This window comes from Peromyscus eremicus, chromosome 1 (genome assembly GCF_949786415.1).
Source record: "Peromyscus eremicus chromosome 1, PerEre_H2_v1, whole genome shotgun sequence".
Classification (NCBI taxonomy): domain Eukaryota; kingdom Metazoa; phylum Chordata; class Mammalia; order Rodentia; family Cricetidae; genus Peromyscus; species Peromyscus eremicus.
In genome coordinates this window covers 2,851,476-2,873,299 of record NC_081416.1, presented here as the reverse complement: position 1 = coordinate 2,873,299, position 21,824 = coordinate 2,851,476, and the positions used below count along the sequence as shown (strand labels likewise).

Genomic DNA, 21,824 nt, shown 5'->3' with positions numbered 1-21,824 from the left:
CAGACTTAAACAGGAGTTAGATCTTTATAAAGAAGATGAAATGGAAAGCGTCTGCAAAGTGCTCCAAACAGAAGTAGAATTTCTGGAGTCGGTAAGCCCACACTCTTCATGTCTCCTCTCCCCAACATTGTCTTTTCTGCAGCGAAGCAAGACTTCGCTGACATGCATACCCTGGAGCTAGGGCTTTGCACCTCAGCAAAACCGTTAAAGCAAGTGAGTGAAAGTAAAGTTGGGATATAAGCCATGAGGTGTTTTGAGCTCCTGGAGGGCCAGCTCCATAAGCTTGTCATCAAGGAGCAGGACAGCTTCTCACAGAGTTCCATCCTTTCACAGAAACAGTCCTGTTAGAGGACAGCTGCACTGGAATCTGTCTAGCACTTGCCTGCCTCTGCTTCTAGCAGGCATAAACTGTGCTTGCTACATCTAATCCTGCACTTTATACCTCAGACTCTCATGATCTCAGACCCTTTAGACATTTTCAGGCTGTGTGAGAGCAGTGCTGTAACTAACTTACAGATTAGCACAGACATGCACAGGGTGTGCTAATACAGATTAGCACAGGGTGTGCTAATACAGATTAGCACAGATTAGCACAGGGTGTGCTAATACAGATTAGCACAGACACGCACAGGGTGTGCTAATACAGATTAGCACAGACATGCACAGGGTGTGCTAATACAGATTAGCACAGACATGCAAAAGCAGGGTGTACTAAATACAATTTTGATCTGATGCTTTGCCTTTTGCATCCTGTTTATTTTCTGCAAACTGTTGGTTGTTCAAATGGTTAGAGTTATGTTTTGATTTTCTATAAGAACTTGGGAAAACCTACGTCAGAAATCCCAAGAATTATTGCTGTGTTAAATTTAGGTAAATTTCATGTGATCCCTTAAGAAATGAGTTTGGGTTAGGTGTGCAGCTGGATCATTGTACCCTCACCTAGCATGTGCAAGGCCCTGGGCTTGATAACTAGCATGTCAGAATTCACTTTCTCTTATGAATATGCACTGCATGCTTGCTTTTCAGATACTGACACAGAAGGGTCTTCAGGACAAGTAACTTCTCAGAGTTGATGAGCTGTCCCACACTTGACCATGGCATCTTACAGTCAACCCTAAATGGCACCTGCATGGCAGATCCCCATGTAAACACGAGGTTCAGAATAGTCCACATGCTGACATCTAGAGTTGGTTTTTGTATGTCTACATACTAAGTTTTATCTTGTTACTTAGGAGGCCCCTGTGTGCTTTCTAAAGGAAGAGAAAGGAAAAGATAATATAGTCCAGGGTTCTTAATGCCAGTCCGTCCTTGCTGATCGGTGCGTGTCATTCTTTATTGTAGCTTACCTCAGGTCCTGTCAACACACAGTGAAAGAAGTGTTCAGGTTATTGACTCGGTTTTGTTCATGGCGTTTCTGCCAGGCAAAAGTGCTTACTTTGATTTTAATCTTTTTTTCCAATGATAAAGTGTCTGTCGACAGTGATCACCTGGGGTCTTTCATTCCTCTGTGTGTCTATAGAGCTTTGAAGCTGGGGCATTTGCAGACATATGCCAGTGGCTCCTGCCTACCACTTATCTTACTAATGACAGTTGGGAGCAAAGGAAAGTCTCCACTTGGGGAGGATAGAATGGCCAACAACATCATATACCGCTCATAGTTATCTGTCCTGACTCCTAGAAAGGGTATTTTCACTAGTGCTTGAAAGTGTATCAGCGCTGCCCAGTCAGAGCCTAGGCTAGGCTAGGTGAGAGGAGAGTGTGTCTGAAAGTGTTTAGTTGGACCCATGTTCCTTTATAGTTACTGTTGAATTTATTTAGTGCCACATGGGACCTGTTCAGAAAAAGTAGAGTGCTGAGGTCTGGTCTTAGTTTCAAAGCGAGTCTTACCTTGCTACAGCTATTTTTGTAATTGTTGTACACTCTGGTTTTGATAAGTAGCAAACTTAAAACACTTGCCTTTGGGGGCCAGTATGATGGCTTAGCAGGTAAAACTGTTTCCTGTCAAGCCAGGTGACCTGAGTTCAATCTCTGAGACCTATGTGGTGGAAGAAGAGAGCTAACTCCTGTGATTGTCATCTGTTCAGATGCCGTCAGTTCTGCCAGGGAATTGCAATCTGTTTTATATATAATACAGATACAGAGTAGGACCAGTTTTTGGGATCAGTCATGGCTGCTCTGTTTGTGCCCAAATCTTAGCTCTTGAGACTATTATATAGCATTAATGTGCTGAGTGGATTTATGCAGATACTCCTTTCCACCCTCAGTCACTCTTGTTCATGGCTGGTTTTAGAGTGAAACACTAACGTGGCTTAAGGAATACCCTATTTGTCCCCTTCCACGCAGTGGCATATGCACAGAATAAACTGCCACTGATGACTGTCCATCTATGTGTACCGTATGGAATGTGTAGGTAGAGTATTCAGTGACAGGATCAGGCATGATGTGAGCTGCACCTGAGAGGACTAAATTTGCTGTTTCCATTATTCAAAATGAAATAAGGTACATAACTCAAGATTTAAGTCATTGTTCATATAATCAAAGGGATGGTACTATGAGCATTGTGTGGGAGAGCAATGCAAAGCACTAGCCATGTGACCTGGCTGGGACTGTGTTCAAGTAGCAGGTTCTGTGAAGTAAAGGAAATAGCAGCCTCAGCCACAGTATTAAAGCTGAACTGCTCCTGGTGGCTGAGTTCTTTAGTTGTTGCTCTCTCCTCCTTTTTACATATTTGTAAGTCATAAACCTCGTGGAAGGAAAATTAGCTGAAATTGTCTGGAGATACACATAGAGTCTCAGACTGAATTTAATTACTCTGGAAGTAAGACAGTGGCTTTAGAGGAAGGTAGCTTGTACGTGAGTGTGTATTCCTTAAGTAAATTCATTGGATTGACTGTGCATTTAGTTACGAGCAAAGTGCCACTAACCCAAGCAATCACTGAATGTGCTGCCTGGCACGCCACCATGGGTCCTTAATGCTACCCTACGTCTTTCAAGAAGCAATTTCTTACTCTTAATTCTCCGCTGGGGACTGTATTTGAATGTATAGTTTGCTACATATTCTCCTGTTGATTGATGGAGCCATTTGGCTAGAGGGAAAATAGCAATAAAATTATAGGATCTGGACATGGTCCTGGTGAAGATTCCTTTCTCTGTTTTTAGACCTTATTGTTGGGAGGGAGGGGGGGAGGGACAAAGAAAAGGGAAAGCTTTAAGGATTGGCAGATATGGCTGCCTTATCATTGTTTTGTCCATAACGTGTTTGTTTTGTAAAAGAAACAAAGATTAAAGAGCATTTGCCTGCCTGTCGTCTTTTCTTGAACTTGTAAAACCGTGATGAGCTTTGAAAAGCCTAGAAGAGGGTTGAGGTCATTGTATTGTAACAAGTCAGAACCTAGACAGCAGTCAGTTGTGCAGTGGGAACTCTGCTGTGAGCAGTCTGTTGAGTCTCTTCCCAGATGGACACACTGGATGGCTGCAGATGGACAGACAGCACACCGGACAAGCTCTTTTGCCAGCTTTGGCCGAGGACAAAGTCTCTTTCTATTTTGCACCAACCAATCATAAGTAACTGTCATATTGTGATGAATAAATTGTTTATTTGTAGTCCAGAACCCAGTAGCAGTCAAGTGACATGACTAGAAAAAAAGGAGTCAGTTTTAGTCATTAGGACACCAGGCTAAGGTGTTCTTTATTCAAATGTTTATTATAGTATGAATTTGAAATGTGGAGTTGCTAAGCACATCAGAGAGTCTTTCAGCATTTGGAGTTGATCTATCTTAGGTGGGCTTGGATGGCTTTTTGTTTGTTTTTGTTTTGTTTTATTTACTTCTCTTCACTCCCCTCTGTCTTTTGAAAACCCCAAAGTTTGCCTCTCAAAATCTAGTTCAGAACATTTTCTGTCAAGAGAATATTTTTTAGAATGTGAACTAAAAATGAAAACTATTTTTATGTCATTAGCCTGAAGCAGGGATTAAGTCTTGGAGGTTTGTGGCCCTTTTATCTCAAGACAACAGATTTTATTTTACTTTTTTTTTTTTAATGCAAGATGGTGGTAGAGTTATCTTTGGGAATGCTTGAGGTAGGAATGCATAGTCAGGTGGCTTTGTTCTCTGTGAACATTGTATTTTAAAGTTAAATGGTTTTGTTTTTTGTTTTGTTTTTTCTTCATCTAAGAGTCAAATAATCATATTAGGAATGAAGCTTTATTTTCTTATTTAATTCACTAAGATGTGAAATAAATAGTACTGTCACGACACTGACTAGTAATTGGTGAAGGAAACTTATTAAGAACCCCCCAGTACAGGAGAAGCAGGGTTTACTATTGTTCCTTGGTGGAGGCTCACATTCATTAACCATGAGGAAGAATTGTGCAGATCATGTGTCACAAGAGCACACTCACTTGGATAGGAGGAAGAAGAAAAGCATCACAAAGAAAGGCTGCCTGGAAGTGGAGGGCTGTCCCAGCTGCTGCCCTACAAAGTACGGGAGCAAAGTGTCGGAATTGAATGCTTGTTTAAACAACTGCTTCTGATACACAGCAAATTTATCTTTAAAAAGCCTTTATAAAATCAACAGCACTGGAATTCAGATGTCTAGGAAAATAAAGAGCAAGTGAAATGTGAAATTAATAACAATGACTGACACAGGGATCTGTTCTGAGACCATGAAGCAAGAAGAGATGTTTTTGTTTTTCTCCTCACAACCAGAAGAGCTCCACGCCTCTAATAGTTCTAAGTTTGTTTGTAGATGCAACCAACCTTCTTATTAAATAAGAGACACAGAACCAATGCAAAGAAGAAAGCCAAGAGGTCAGAGCTAAGAGCTAAAACCTTACCCTTCCTCCTGCAGTGGTCCTACCTCTCCGAACTCACTACCCCTGTGTTAATGTCTTTATATAGTGTTCCTGTTCTGCCTTCTCATTGGTTGTAAACCCAACCACATGACCGCCTCGTCACGGCCTGTCTGTATAGGCCTCCAGGTTTTCCTTGCTTGGTATTGAGATTAAAGGCATGTGTGTCCAATAATGGCTGTATCCCTGAACACACAGAGACTTACCCAGCTCTGCCTACCAAGTGCTGGGATTACAAGTGTACGCCACCACTGCCCTGCTTTCCTATGGCTTGCTAATAGCTCTGACCCCCCCCGGGCAACTTTATTTATTAACATACAAATAACATTTTAATACAAATAAAATATCACCATATTTCCCCTTTTCTATTTTAATAAAAAGGAAAAAAGAAAAGCTTATAACTAACATAAGAAAAACTATATACAAAAGTACAATAACTATATACAATATATACAAGTAATAAATACCTAAACAATGTCTAGTTCATTTGTATTTGACAAATTCAGAGAAAATAATTCCATTATCTATTCTATTGTATCTAATTCACTTTCTATCCTAATTAATCGTCAACTATAACTAACTAATCTTCAACTCCCTCAGAGACCCAAGAAGGAAATAGTATTAGCTAACAAAAAAAATAAAAACAGGAAGTATATGCAAGCAACTTCCAAAAACTTGTGAGTTGACAGAAACAGCCAGCTGCCTGGACAATCATCTGAGGTTTCTCCGCAGTGTTGGGGCATCATCTTCAGCCTATAGGCTTAGTGTATCTGACAGACTCATTTGTGAAGTAGAATGTACACAAGGTCAACAGTTCAACCTCACATTGGGTGAGAGCAGTCTATATACCAGAAATACATGAATTCCACTAGTTTCATGTCATGATTCAGGATTTTAAATTCTGGAAATTGTTGATGTTTTTTTAATTCAGCTGTCCATTCTTCTTGGCTATGTGTGTACGTGGCTTCATTTCAGCATCCCGTTTTTCTCCACATCCCTCTATTAAATGCCATTCTTCTGTTGAGAGGTGTGAGCTTAATTACTCTTCAAGAATAACTGTTTCAGCTACCTCCCCATTGCACATCAGAAGCCATCGGCCCACTGCCTGTTCAGCTGCCTTCGAAGAAAAGGGCACTGTACCTTTCCCGGATTACGAAGGCCACTTCAGGGATGGTGCCATATTGTCCTGGCCTCAGAAGATGCCTTTTTTTGATAAAGCCATAACCACACTTGTTTTGACAAGAATCAGTAGTCCTTTGTTTCGTGTCTTGTCTGTCCTGTTCGTCAGCAGTTGATTCGAGGATACTTTGTTGTCCAGTGGCTAACTTTTGCTACAATGAAAGTTAACTCCAATTACAGTTTTTTCAATGCCCATATTTTCTCTGAAGTAGATTGGTACTGTCAGGAGCCGACATGTCTCATAGTCATAACAAAAAAGAAAAATTTTCTAAGTTATTAAAACATTTTAAATGCCATATTCTGTAGATCTCTGAAGGGTTTGAAGATAACCTGTCTATCTAAAATATATCTACTCAATCTTGAAAACATACCTAATATAACTACAAGTTCTATTATAATGTCTAACTACTAACTTTCATTTCTTTATATCCTAATAGTTGGTAATAACAACATTCAAGGATTAGAAAATTGCATTACATTGTTAAATGAATGGTACAATTAGAAATATACATATAGCATTTTCTAATAATATCAATTTCAATATATATAATTTGTATACAATATAAAACAATCCAATCCAATGTAAAGTATTTACATTTTTTTTTCTTTCTTTCTTTCTCTCTTTTTTTTTTTAATAAGAACCTTAAATCTAATCTCCTTTGCTTAGCCCTTTTCCTCACCCTTTACAACAACTTGTAACCAACCCCCCTAATCAATGAAAATTATCCCAGACCCAAAACCCATTAAAAGACCTAAAAGACCAAAAAAAACCAACCACCCCATACCACCTCTTTAGGAATGTGGGCGTCGTATTCTTGAAATTGCTTCCTGCTGAGTATGGGCGAAGTTATCTTTATCCTGAAAGAAAAATTTTAGGTTAATTGTCAAATTCTAGGAAAGGTAACTATATCCTTCGTTATCCAGTCTGTGTATAATGCCAAAGTTCAGGGTTTATCTCAAATCCTTATTCAAGTAGTCTTTGAGACTGGATCATCTCAGCTAGCGCTCTCAAAATTGCTCTGAGCACTTTGTAGTTCAAAGCTGATCTGTAGATGATGTTTGTCAGCTTAGTGATGTTATTATTGTCCACGTGGAATTGTTGTTGTTGTGGGGCCCCATCTTCTTCCTGGAGACTTCAGTTGATGTTAGGCCTGGCCGTGATTTCCTGCAAAAAACTGATAAGAGACTCGAACACAAAGACTATATATGCGGCTTTTTAGAATTAGTTAGTACTCTATATGACCATTCATATCTTAACAAAGTTTAAAATGTATATATATCTATATATATTAATCTTGTAAATTTTGATATAAATTTCATACTTTAAGAAAAGTTTAAAGAATCAGAATAGAATCAAAGATTTGAGATTAGTAATAGAATAGTCCCTTAATTAATTTGGCTTTTCTCCTGTCCCATAGCAGAAGATGGCTCTTTTCCTCTGGCATGATACAGGGAGTTTGCATTTTCCTTTTAAAAACATGCTTGAGTTTAAAGAAGGAGCGAGCCATTCTCCAACTCCAAAGTCAGCTTTAAATTTTAATTGAACTGGGACTATTAGAAGTTAAATAGTGTTAAATCTTTAAAGAAAAGCAGAAATAAACATTTAGGAAGACATAAAATTTTTTAGATAACATACCCATCGCCATTTCACTCTGTTTCTTAGGATAGACGATTTGTCCCTTTTCTTCAGTTGTCTCATTTGTCCAGTGTTCTTCAAATTCCTTAACCTTCATTCTCCTAAAAAACAAAAACAAAAACCTTTCCCCAAGGTTTTTTGGGGATGTTCATTTTTGGCAAGTTACTATCTGATTAAATGAAAAGATATATGTTACTGGTGTAAGTTAGTTTAAATTGGATGTTCATGATAGTTGATGAACTATCACCTCCTCTAATTAAGAGGTCTCTCTTGTTCAAATCGAACCTTTATCAATTTTGATGGTACCCACAGCTTATCTTCTCCTGTAGAAATAAAAGCAAAACCTCGTCCCCAATGTAATACATATCCTGGTTTCCATTCTGAGGTCAGCACATCCTTAAAGTATATAGGTTGATTTAATTCTGTAGTTTTTTTCTATTATCCAATGTCTCTCTGCAGCTGTTGTTCCTTTCTCATTGGCATTGAGAAAATTCAAAGTTAATAGAGCATTATGTAGTCTATTTCTGGGGGTTTTTGTTACTCCTTTCTGTTTATTTAGCATATCCTTTAGAGTTCTGTTTGATCTTTCTATAACTGCTTGACCTGTAGGATTATGTGGTATACCTGTAATATGGTTTATATTATAATAAGCAAAAAACTGTTTCATTTTAACAGAGACATATGATGGAGCATTATCAGTTTTGATTTGTGCAGGTATACCCATAATGGCCATAACTTCTAGCAAATGAGTGATTACAGAATCAGCTTTTTCAGAACTCAAAGCAGTTGCCCATTGAAATCCTGAATAAGTATCAATAGTGTGGTGTACATATTTCAATTTTCCAAATTCTGCAAAGTGAAACACGTCCATCTGCCAGATTTCATTCCTCTGAGTACCCTTTGGGTTACATCCTGCTGGTAATGGCGTTTGATTGTAGAAGGAACAAGTAGGACATTTCTTTACTATTTCTTTGGCTTGTTGCCAGGTTATGGAAAAATCCTTTTTTAAACCTTTACTATTGACATGATGTTTTTTATGAAATTCTGAGGCCTCCAGCACATTTCCTATCAATAATTTATCAATCTCATCATTGCCTTGTGCTAGAGGGCCTGGCAGACCAGTATGGGATCGGATATGAGTTATATATAAAGGATGACTCCTTTTTCTGATTGTATCTTGTAATTGAATAAATAATAAAGTTAATTCTGAAGTATCGTGGATAAATTCTGCAGTCTCAATATGTAATACTACTCTTTCAGCATACTGAGAGTCAGTTACTACATTGAGAGGTTCTGAAAAATCCATTAATACCAACAGAATAGCATACAATTCTGATTTTTGAACTGAATTATAAGGACTTTGAACCACTTTACTTAAATTTTCTGATTTGTAACCTGCCTTTCCTTGTTTGTTGGCATCTGTATAAAATGTACGAACTCCAGATATGGGTTTTTTCCTCACAATTCGAGGCAAGATCCAATCAGCTCTCTTTATAAGATCAATTCTATTGCTTTTGGGATATTTGCTGTTAATTTCTCCCAAAAAATTACTACAAGCTTTTTGCCAAGCTTCATTTTCTATCCATAATTTTTCAATATCCTCCTTAGTTAAAGGTACAACAATTTCTGCTGGGTCTATTCCTGCTAACTGACGAAGTCTCAATTTTCCTTTCCAAATCAAGTCAGAGATTTTTTCTACATAAGTTTTTAATTTTTTATTTGGTTTATTTGGTAAAAATATCCATTCTAATATAATATCTTCCCTTTGCATTAATATTCCTGTTGGAGAATGCCTAGAAGGTAAAATAACCAAAATGCAATCCAGCTTTGGATCAATACGATCTACATGCCCTTTATGTACTTTCTTTTCTACCAAGGCCAATTCTTTCTCAGCTTCAGGTGATAATTCTCTTGGACTGTTCAAGTCCTTATCACCTTCTAAGGTTTTAAACAAATTATTCAGTTCATCATTTTTTACCCCAACAATAGTTCTTAGATGAGAAATGTCTCCAAATAATCTTTGAAAGTCATTAAGAGTCTGTAGTCTATCTCTCCTAATTTGCACCTTTTGAGGTCTAATTTTTTGAAGTTCTATTTTATATCCTAAATAATTAATAGAATCTCCTGTTTGTATCTTTTCAGGGGCAATTTGTAAACCCCAGCAAGGCAAAATTTTCTTTACTTCTTCAAACATTCTTTCTAAAGTATCTGCATTTGAGTCAGCTAATAAAATATCATCCATATAATAAATTATAGATTTAGGAAATTTTTTACGTACCACTTCTTTTTTTTTGTTGTTGTTTTTTTTTTTTGTTTTGTTTTGTTTTTGTTTTTCGAGACAGGGTTTCTCTGTGTAGCTTTGCGCCTTTCCTGGAACTCACTTGGTAGACCAGGCTGGCCTCGAACTCACAGAGATCCGCCTGGCTCTGCCTCCCGAGTGCTGGGATTAAAGGCGTGCGCCACCACCGCCCGGCTACGTACCACTTCTAATGGCTGTTTTACAAAATATTGGCACAAAGTTGGGCTATTCAACATTCCCTGTGGGAGAACCCTCCATTGAAATCTTTTAACCGGTTGAGAATTATTATAAGTAGGCACTGTGAAAGCAAATCTTTCTCTGTCTTTTTCTTGTAACGGTATTGAAAAGAAACAGTCTTTTAAATCAATAACTATGAGAGGCCATCCTTTTGGTAACAGAGTAGGCAAAGGAATTCCAGATTGTAAAGAGCCCATTGGCTGAATTACTTTGTTAATTGCTCTAAGGTCTGTTACCATTCTCCATTTACCAGATTTCTTTTTAACAACAAATACAGGAGAATTCCAAGGGCTGGTTGATTCTTCAATATGATGAGCATGTAACTGTTCTTCCACCAGCTCTTGTAAAGCCTGGAGTTTCTCTGTTGTTAAAGGCCATTGCTGAACCCATACAGGCTTATCTGTTGACCATTTTAAAGGTAGAGCTGTTGGTGTTTTTGGAAAATTATCAGTTGTGCCCTGTTCTTGTATGACGTGGATGGCTGGTGAGCACTCATTAGAATAATATCTTTTAATATTTCTCTCAGAAACATGTACTAATTTATGATTTGTTTCTGAGATTGGAGGGATATTAATCTGAGTATTCCATTGTTGTAACAAATCTCGACCCCACAGGTTCATAGCTATGTTAGCCATATATGGTTTTAATTTTCCTTTCTGTCCTTCTGGACCTATGCATTCAAGCCATCTTGCACTTTGTTTCACTCGAGATAATGTCCCAATTCCTAACAGTTGAACGTTTACCTCCTGAAGAGGCCAAGTTGGATGCCAAAATTCTGGTGCAATTATGGTAATGTCAGCACCTGTGTCTACCAGACCAGACAACAAAACACCATTTATTTTTATTGTTAGTTTTGGTCTTTGTTCATTAATAGAAGTTTGCCAAAAAAATTTCTTTATGTTTTTTCCTGAATTCCCTATTTTCTCTGTTTCATCATCTCGACTAACATGATTTATTCCTATAGACATTTGGTTATTTAGTTGCTTTGAGTAGGGGTTTACTCTACAACTACAGGAAAGGTTTGAACTGGATTTACTGTGGGGGCCTGCCTGAGGCCCCTCTGGGAGTTTCCCGAAGCTCGAGGCAGAGGATTACCCTGTCTGTCCCTTGTTGATCTACATTCGTTGGTCCAGTGTTTTCCCTTACCACACCTTCTGCATACTCCAGAAGGAAGGGGCATTCTGTTGCCAGTGTTCCTTGAAGAAACATTATTTCTAGGAATGACCTGTTTACAGTCCCTTTTCAAATGTCCTTGCTTTCCACATCCAAAACATCTAACATTGCTCAAACCTTTTGAAATTGCTTTTCCTACCCACATATCATCATGGTCATAAGCCTCAACATTAACTGTATCTCTAATCCAATCTTCCAAAGGTGCAGATCTTGCCTTTAACGGCCTGATTATTCTTTTGCATGCTGCATTTGCATTCTCAAAGGCCAAAGATTCAATTATTATCTGACTAGCCTCTGAATTCGGGACCATTTTCTGTACTGCTGAAGTCAATCTTTGTAAGAAATCTGTGAAAGATTCTTTTGGGCCCTGTATAACCTTTGTAAATGACTCAGTTTTTTTTTCCTGGTTCTTCAACTCTGTCCCATGCATTCAAAGCTGCCGTTCGACATAGAACTAGGGTTTGGACATCATATAAACTTTGTGTTTCTACTGAAGCATATTGGCCTTCTCCAATAAGCTGATCCTGACAGACTTGTATTCCGCTATCCCTCCATTGTTTTTCTATATTTTTAGCCTCATTATTGAACCACATTTTCCACTGGAGATGTTGTCCAGGTTCAAGAACAGCCTGTGCCAATTCCTGCCAGTCCTTTGGTATAATCCTATTACTAGTTGACCAGTTGTTTAACATTTGCTTTACATATGGGGAGTGCATGCCATAAGATGCTATTGCCTCCTTAAATCTTCGTAAGTCTAACATTGTAATTGGAGCCCAAGTATTTTGTTCATTCTCTTCATCAGGTAGCTGCTGTACCGCTACCGGATAAATTAAGGGTGATTGTGTGAAAACTGGCTTTCTTTCTGTAACCTTATGATCCAATTTTGAAACAACTTCACTGTTTATTTCTTCTGTCTGAGTTTGAATTTATAATTCATTTTTACCAGTTTAATAGGTTTTTCTAAGACTGTTATCCTGGCACTTAAATTGACTATCTTTTTAAATAGTAAAATGAGGATAAGAAAAGTAATAAACTGAATAATTCGATCAATATTAACCTTTTCATATAGTTGTTCCATTGTCAGAGTGCCTAAAATTTCAAACAAAGTCCAATTTTCTTGCAATGCACACATAAAGCCCATTTTTTTTTAATGTAGAAAAAAAATTCTCTTTTAAATAGATATGTTAATTGACTTACCAAGTCTGGGTAGAACAGTAGAATCCCAGGGAATTTCAAAACAGCTTCCTGGTGTTCGAGGTGTGAATCGAGAGAGAGAGAGAGAGAGAGAGAGAGAGAGAGAGAGAGAGAGAGAGAGTGTGTCAAGCCTTGGCTTTACGGGTATGGGCCCTATTTGGCAGGGCAGGCCTGAGTTGTTTGTAGCAGTTGCAAGTAGCTCCAGCTGCGGGTCAGTCAGGCCTGGGCCCGAGCTAGGCAGCCGGGCCACCCAGGCTGGAAACCGGACCTGCCGCCAAGCCAAGCCAAGCGGTTTTTAATGGATTCTTGTCACGTTGGGCGCCAAATGTAGATGCAACCAACCTTCTTATTAAATAAGAGACACAGAACCAATGCAAAGAAGAAAGCCAAGAGGTCAGAGCTAAGAGCTAAAACCTTACCCTTCCTCCTGCAGTGGTCCTACCTCTCCGAACTCACTACCCCTGTGTTAATGTCTTTATATAGTGTTCCTGTTCTGCCTTCTCATTGGTTGTAAACCCAACCACATGACCGCCTCGTCACGGCCTGTCTGTATAGGCCTCCAGGTTTTCCTTGCTTGGTATTGAGATTAAAGGCATGTGTGTCCAATAATGGCTGTATCCCTGAACACACAGAGACTTACCCAGCTCTGCCTACCAAGTGCTGGGATTACAAGTGTACGCCACCACTGCCCTGCTTTCCTATGGCTTGCTAATAGCTCTGACCCCCCCGGGCAACTTTATTTATTAACATACAAATAACATTTTAATACAAATAAAATATCACCATATTTGTTATTTTGATACTTGTAATAAAGGGCTATCCTAATTAGTTGGTAAATAAAATCTTGTTAAAATAAAACCCTCTTAATCTCCATTTAATATATGCAAATATAGTACTAGTGACTGTTTCTGGATACAGCTTTGTGATTACTAAAGCCACCATTACATTGTCATTGTTGGAACAGTTTTTGTGGGTGTTGGATAAGAAGCCCCTGTAACGTGAATGACATGGGGTGGGAGTGGGGGTGTGTCACACAGGGTCAGTGTCATAGAAGTTCTAAATCCAGTGCCAACCAAAGTTTGTAGAACACCGAGATTTTGTTCACAAGAACATCTTTACCCAGCGGAGTCAGAGCTCACTGTCGAGAGCCATAGTGGATACAAGCATGGATGGCAGGCTTGCAGACAGAGTTGAGGTTTGGATTGGTGGTCTGATTTGTGTAAGGTCACGAAGAGCTGTGGTTGGCTCTTTATTTACACTTTAATTGTTCTGACTCCAGTGATAACATACCTTAGAGAACATTGGTTTTGAAAATTTGCTTGAAGTTAAAAATATACACAACAGCTATTATCAGAGAAATTTGAAAATTATTTAAATCAGCCCCTGAACACCAGAAATCACAGAATTAGTCACAATCAGTAAATGGGAGTTTCAGTTAACTCAGAATGTCTTCTTAGAGTCCTTGATGAGAAGGGCCCTCAGAACACAACAGGTTTGAATCCTTACTGGAAACTGACATTCTGGGAATCTCTGGAAAACAATACCTGTCCATCTGTCTTTGCTAGACTTTATAGACATGTGTAGTTTAGTATTGTCCTGTGGTCATTGATATACAAAGTACTATCTAGAATCAGCTGGCTTACAGTTAGCATTCCTGCTCATTTCCATCCTCTCCACTTATGCTCTTCTTCCTTTCTGTTCTTAACATCTGCTACCTTTCCTGGCTTCCATCCTGTCCCTCTGTGGGAAACCAGCTCCCTCTTATTCCCCCAGGGTACTCTTGAGCAGGGAGAAATGAGGAATTTGTAGATAGAAGTATAGAGGAGAGAGACAGAAAACACAGGATAGGCTCAGGAGGGCCTGGGTCTCAACCCACCAGCCCCTTCTGTTTCTACTAAAGGGCTTTTTTTTTTTTTTTTTTTTTTGGTTTTTCGAGACAGGGTTTCTCTGTGTAGCTTTGCGCCTTTCCTGGAACTCGCTTTGGAGACCAGGCTGGCCTCGAACTCACTGAGATCCTCCTGCCTCTGCCTCCCAAGTGCTGGGACTAAAGGCGTGCGCCACCACCGCCCGGCTACTAAAGGGCTATTTAAAGGAATGCCAAGAGGTGAGGCAAAAGACCTCCCCCAGCACAGCAAGTGCAGACCATCCCAAGCACCTGGTGACCTTCCACGTGGTCCAGCCATCCCCCTAATGCAGCCCTACTGTGTAAAGCAAACTCAGATCTAACTAGAAGACCTTTGTGAGCTCCCACACCCCTCCCCTCCTTGCATACTCCTCTTCAGCTACATGGGCTTGCTCTGTATTCTCCAAACTGGGCCAGCCTGTTCTGCCTTAGAAGCATCTCATAGGCTGTTTTGTGTATGGAGTGCTTCTCCCACTCTGATCCCTGTTTGGCGCCTGCTTCTGTCAGTCAATGTCAGATGAACTATCACTCCTCAGAGATGCCTGTGGTGAGATATTGTGTACCCTAATAAACTTGCCTGGGGATCAGAGAACAGAGCCAGCCACTAGATTAGACATAGAGGCCAGACAGTGATACACATACTGTTAATCCTATCACTCAGGAGGCAGAGATCCATCTGGATTCTGTGAGTTCAAGGCCACACTGGAAAAAGAGCCAGGCAGTGGTAGCACACACCTTTAACCCCATTATTGGGAAACACTTTAATCCCAGGAAGTGATGTCTGGGCAGAGAAAGGCATATAAAGTGTGAGTAAACAGGAACTCACTCTCTTGAGGCTGAGGATTTCGTAGAGGTAAGAATATGGCTGGCTTGTTCTGTTTCTCTGATCTTTCAGCTTTCACCCCAATATCTGGCTCCAGGTTTTTTATTCCTAAGACCGTTTAGTAATTTGTGTTATAGACGCCTTCCTGTAGACAGTCTTAGATTGTTGTATGTTTGCTATGGTTGGTCATGAAATGCCCCCATAGGCTCTTGTGCCTAGTGCTTGGAAGATGGTGGACTGTAGGTCATGAGGTCTTGCTGGGGAACCCTGGTTCAAATTTTGAAGTTCAAATTTTGTTGCTGTCTCTTGTCTCACTGCTTCTGCCTTGATATTCAGCTTTATCTCAGACTTGACCAAAGTAATGGGGAGCCAGTCATGAACCCCAGAAACCATGTGCTAGAATAAAGGTCCCCTTTAGTAGTTTCTCAGAAGTGTTAACACCTTCATTTAACTTTCATACCTTGTGTCCAATCTTAACGTCTTTCTCATTTTTCTTTTCTGTAATTATCACTAAACCTTGAGTTTTATGAGGGCCATTGTCTTGCACACCACTTTTTTTCTCAAGACACAGAGCAGTGTCTGGCATATAGGGAGTATTCAATTAAATGTGTGTTGAAATGTGATTTTAATTAGTTTTTTTTATTCCATCCATATATATTAATGAGTTAAATATAAATAGATTCTCTAGTTACGCTGAATTCATTCATTGCTGGTTTTCTTGGTCAAATTATCCTATCTTCTTATTTCTTACTATTTATGGACTGTTTACTTCATTTAAAAAAAGAGGTAGTGATAATCCTTGCTAATTCTGGAACCTATCTGTGTAGAACAGTCTATAAAATAAACTAGAAGAAATTAATGATCCCACATCCCATCATAGAAAAAGTTTGTAAGCCTCTCAATGGTCACTTACAGCTTTCCATTATCAAGCTGTTGATTGACAGATAATGGTTATGAATGCCTGCTTCCCACCAGCTGTTTGAATAGAAAGTGAACATTGTAAGCTGCTTGCAAGCTATGAATGTGCACTTGAGTCCCTTAAAAGCATTGTTTCTCTGTGATAATAGGAAATTTCAAAATGTGTTTGCTTCTGTGGGTTGGTTCAGTGTATCTGATCTGAAATACAGTTTAAGCAATTCTAAGTTAGCACCATATTTAGAAAAATATATGAGTGCCATCTGCTGGATTTCTCTAGTACCACATTAAGCAAGATGATTCAACAAAATCTATAGAATTGGTTTTGGTGTTCAAGTTTGGGCAAGATGAACCCTTGTAAAAGAGTGGTCCAGGAGGGCATAATGACTTGTGCTTGTAATCCTGGCTTTCTGGGGGTGGTGGCTGGAAGAGCAGGAGGTCAAGGTCAGCCAGGGCTTCATAGTAAAAAAAAAACGCAAGCAAAGAAACAAAAACCCTTCTTTTCTTCCTTCTTTCCTTCTCTCTACCATTTTCCCAATATAAATTTTGTATCTCTATGTAATTTATAATTTCTCAAATTACATAGTTTTTAATGTCTGATACTAATTTTTTTATTTATTACTATATACTATATCCACTTTTGCTAACTTGAAAATAGCCTAATTAATAACTTTCTCACACTTTGAGCCAACAGTATCCTTTTATTCAGTGTTTCTTATTAGTTCTCAAAGATTTATTCATAAATTTTTGATTTATCAAATAATGTCACTCTACTTAGGGTCTCTCATGGCTCTGGAATGTCCTTGTTGAGGTGACTGGATCTTGACAGTGCCGACCTTGTCAATTAGGTTAAGGTGGAAGTGTCTCTCACATGCTCCTGTGTGGTGATATATTGCTTGTAATCTAAGAAATAAAAGCTTGCTTGAAGATCAGAGGACAGAGCTAGCCCAGATTTAGCCATAGAGGTCAGGCAGTGGTGGTACACACCTTTAATCCTAGCAGTCCAGAGGCAGAGGCAGAAATCTGTCTGGAACTCTGTGAGTTCAAGGCCATGCTGGGCTACAGGAGATTAATCCAGTCTATAAAAGAAACAGCCAGGCAGTGGTGGCACACATCTTTAACTCCAGTACTTGGGATCACACACCTTTAATCCCAGCACTAGGAAAGTTGAGACAGGATGTAGTGGGTAGCCATTCCAACCTTGATCTGCAAGTTCCAAGCCCCACTGAGGCTTTGTAACAGTCACGCCTACAAGGCAGGGCCAAGAGAGGACCTTGAAGACCTGAGATCCAGATGCACCATCTCTCTTGATTCCTGGACCCTGGACGCTGGAGGTAGACCGAACAGAGTTCTCCAGAGAACACTGCCTCTGTTCTGTGCTGCATCTTTCCCAGACCCTGCAACCTACCTATCCCTTCATTTGTAAGTTACACCACTAAATAAACCTCCCTTTTAACTATGTGGAGTGGCCTTAATAATTTCACCAATATCTGGCACTCCTGGTTTTATTAAAACCGGTTAGGATTCATGCAGCACTCTTGTCTGTGCTCCCCAGTGAGTGGTGATACTTTGGAGGTCGTGGAAAACCTTCAGGAGGTGGGACCAAGATGGCAGTTGTCGATCATGAGAGGACACCTGCTAGCTTCATTTGTTTTCTGCTGCTGTGATAAAACACTGGCCAAGGCCAGCTGGGGGAAGAAAAGTGTGACTTAAAGAGCCAACATTTCACCAGAGAGGGACGCCAAGTCACGAACATAAGACAAGGACCCAGATCTTTGGGAAACCAACCTGTTGACTGCTTCTATTTTAGAAGACGTAGGCAAGGTTATGCGAGGTCTCTGTGCCTGCAAAAGATTTTCTGTCATGTAAATCCCCTTAACCAGAAATCCATCTGATGACTCACTACTTGTATCTATAATAGTCTTCAATAAACTTTTTCTTACACAGATTCATGGACCTTTAAATGTATTCTCATAGTAATTAATAAGTATTTGTTGAAGATTTTCTGATAGATGCTGTATGAGCTACTAAGTGGTACAATCCATAAAAAAAATCAAATAAGATATATTACATTACAAAATCAGCTTGGGCTTTGAGTTCATAGTCAATATATTCGTTGGCATTCACTTTATCTAATTCAAATTGATCTTGTAGCAGTCCAATGAGGCAACCTTGAGTCCTGTTCTGCCTCTGCCTTTCCTGCTGGCCTTGGTCTATAACTCCTGTGAGTTCATTTTCTAATGGTAACAAAAGAATAACACAATATCCATTTTGTTGGGTTTTATAGATTCTAGGGACAGTATACATAATAGCTGACACATAATCCTGATAGTATATGCTTAGTTATTTTGGTTGTTTGTCAAAAAATACTGTGGTTATGATAACAAGCTTTTGGAATTTTTTTTTTCTTTTTCAAGATGAGTCTCATGTAGCCCTGGGTGGCTCAAACTCACAAAGATCTGCCTGCCTCTGCATCCTGAGTGCTGGGATCAAAGATGTGCCTGGTAATGACATTCTTTACAAATGAAACAAGCTCATTGATTGCTGACTCTTGCTTTGAGTCACTAGGTGTGTGGCTTATGATGATACTTGGATAGAAGTGACTTCTAAAAATTTTAAGAAAAATCAAAAGGTTAGATGTTTTAATTGTGGCAAACCAGGTCATCTGAAAAGGGATTGTAGGCAAGGCATTCCTAGGAACAGAGGTGTTTTTTGTTTTTTGTTTGTTTTTTTCTTTTTTAGAGAGAATCCAAACAGAAGGACCCTCCCTTCTGGAATATACAAAAGGTGTGGAAAAGGCTGATATTGTACCTATGAATGCAAATCAACATGGGACAGGCAAGGTTATCCTTTGCCATCAGGAAACGCCATAAGGGACCTCTCCCAGGCCCCCATATCAAATTTGGTTCAGTCATTTCCTATCAACATTGGGGAAACTCCACAGAGGAATTGAAAGACCTAATACCTGTTATGGAAAACCATAATGCTCTAGATGGCAGAACAGCTTTAAAAGATAAAATAAAATTTTCAGAAGAAACCATGAAACAAATATTTTGACAAACTTCTATAAATGATCAAAGACCAAAGTTAAAAATATGAATAAATGGCATTATAATTGAGGGTTTGGTAGATATAGGGGCAAATATAACAATAATTGCACCAAAATCTTGGCATCCAAATTGGCCTCTTCAAGAGGTAAATGTTCAGCTTTTAGGGACTGGAACTTTATCTCAAATAAAACAAAGCACAAGATGGGTTGAATGTATAGGGCCAGAAGGACAGAGAGGAAAATTAAAGCTGTATGTGGCTAACAGCAATGAATTTATGGGGACGTGATTTGTTACAGCAGTAGAATACCCAGATTAACATTCTTTCAATCTCAGAAACAAACCATAAATAACATATGTTTCTGGAAAAATATTAAAAGGTGTTATAAAGAACAGTCACCAAGCATTCAGGTTGTGCATAAACAGGCACAACAACTGCTGATCTTTCAAAGGTACCAACAGCTCTACCTTTAAAATGGCTGACTGACAAACCTGTCTGGGCAGAACAGTGGCCTTTGACATCAGAAAAATTAGAGGTCCTAGAACAGCTGGTCCAGGAGCAGCTAAATGCTCAACATATTGAGGAATCAACCAGTCCTTGGAATTCTCCTGTATTTGTTATTAAAAAGGAATCTGGAAAATAGAGAATGGTAGCAAATCTAAAAGCTATTAATAAGGTGATGCATCCAGTGGACTCTTTACAGCCTGGACTTCCCCTGCCTTCTCTATTATGTAAACAATGGTCTATTATAATGATTGATTTAAAAGACTACTTTTTTACAATACCTTTGCAAGAACAGGATAGAAAAAAATTGCCTTTACAATACCTACTTACGATAGTTCCCACCCAGTTAAAAGATATCAGTTTAAAGTTCTTCCACAGAGATGTTAAACAACTCTACCCTGTATCAATATTTTATACAACAGCCATTGAAATAATTCATAATAAGTTTCCTCAGTCTATAACTTAACCATTATATAGATATCTTATATAGATAACTGATTCAGATGCAGATACCTTAGAGAAAATGTTTAAAGAAGTAAAAAAATAAAATTCATTGTTGGGGCTTATAAATTGCTCCTGAAAAAATACAAAGAGGAGATTCTATAAATTGCCTGGGATATAGGTTTACAAAAATTTCAACCACATAAAGTACAAATCAGAAAATATCAATTATGAATCAATGATTTTCAAAAATTGCTGAGAAATATTAGCTTCCTGTGGCCCACAATTGAATTGACAGCTCAAGAACTGAATAATTTATTTCAAACCTTACAAGGTGATGAGGACTCAAATAGTCCAAAAAATTATCAACTGTGGCTAAGAGAGAATTGGCTTTGGTAGAAAAGAAATTACAGCATGCAAATGTGGATCATGTGGATCCACAGTTTGATTGTATTCTGGTTATTTTACCTTCTATACATTCTCCTACTGAAATTATAATACAGAGAAAAGATAATTTCTTTTTTTTGTTTTTTTGTTTTTGTTTTTGTTTTTCAAGACAGGGTTTCTCTGTGTAATGTTGTGCCTTTCCTGGAACTCATTCTGTAGCCCAGGCTAGCCTCGAACTCACAGTGATCCACCTGCCTCTGCCTCCTGAGTGCTGGGATTAAAGGCATGCACCACCACCACCTGGCTGAGAAAGGATAATTTCTTAGAATGGATATTTTTACCACATAAACAGTAAAAATTAAAGACCTATATAAAATAGGTTTCTAAATTGATTCTAAAAGGAAAATTAAGACTTTGTAAATTAATAGGAATAGACCCAATGGAAATTATGATACCTTTTACTAGTGGTGAAATTTCTCCATTATGGACAAAAAATAAACTTTGACACAAAGAGCTTACAGTAATTTTTTGGAAGAGATTAGCAACAAATATTCCCAAAGCAATTTATAAGACATCAATTTATAAAGAAAATGGATTGGATCCTTCTTCACATTGTACAGCGAACACCAATTTCTGGAGCCCCTACATTCTATCCTGATACAAACAAATCAGAAAAGGCAGGGTATTGTAGCTAGAGTTTTCCTGCCTGGCCCACAGTCAGGGCAAATCTCTCTCACCCGCCAGTCCCACAGCCACTCAGACCCAACCAAGTAAACACAGAGACTTATATTGCTTACAAACTGTATGGCCGTGGCAGGCTTCTTGCTAACTGTTCTTACAGCTTAAATTAATCCATTTCTATTCATCTATACCTTGCCACGTGGCTTGTGGCTTACCGGTACTTTACATCTTCCTTGTCCTGATGGCGGCTGGCAGTGTCTCCTCCACCCAGCTTCCTGTTCTCTCAATTCTCCTCTCTGTTAGTCCCGCCTATACTACCTGCCTGGCCACTGACCAATCAGTGATTTATTTATTGACCAATCAACAACACATTTGACATACAGACCATCCCACAGCACTTCCCCTTTTCTTTTCTTAAAAAGGAAGGTTTTAACCTTTACACATCTCCAAAGTCAGCTTGGTATATTTGGGAATTTGGGCGTAGCTTCTCTTACTACTTCCTGCTGGAGGGGGGTGCTGTATCTTATGGGGATACAAAGAAAATTTTTAGGATTA

General features: G+C 38.9%; 1 protein-coding gene across 2 annotated transcripts in view; it reads left to right on the top strand.

The window, feature by feature from the left end:
- Ccdc172 (coiled-coil domain containing 172) overlaps positions 1-21,824 on the top strand; it is a 90,042-nt gene that overhangs the window by 55,906 nt on the left and 12,312 nt on the right. The window contains exons 7-8 of one of the 2 annotated variants that reach the window (XM_059255987.1): positions 4-91; positions 1,027-3,153. In XM_059255987.1, coding sequence (XP_059111970.1) covers positions 4-91; positions 1,027-1,059 — 121 coding nt within the window. In that variant the 3' untranslated portion in view covers positions 1,060-3,153. Of the gene's footprint in view, positions 1-3; positions 92-1,026; positions 3,154-21,824 lie in introns of those variants that run through there. The other variant, XM_059255982.1, reaches the window with a different exon arrangement.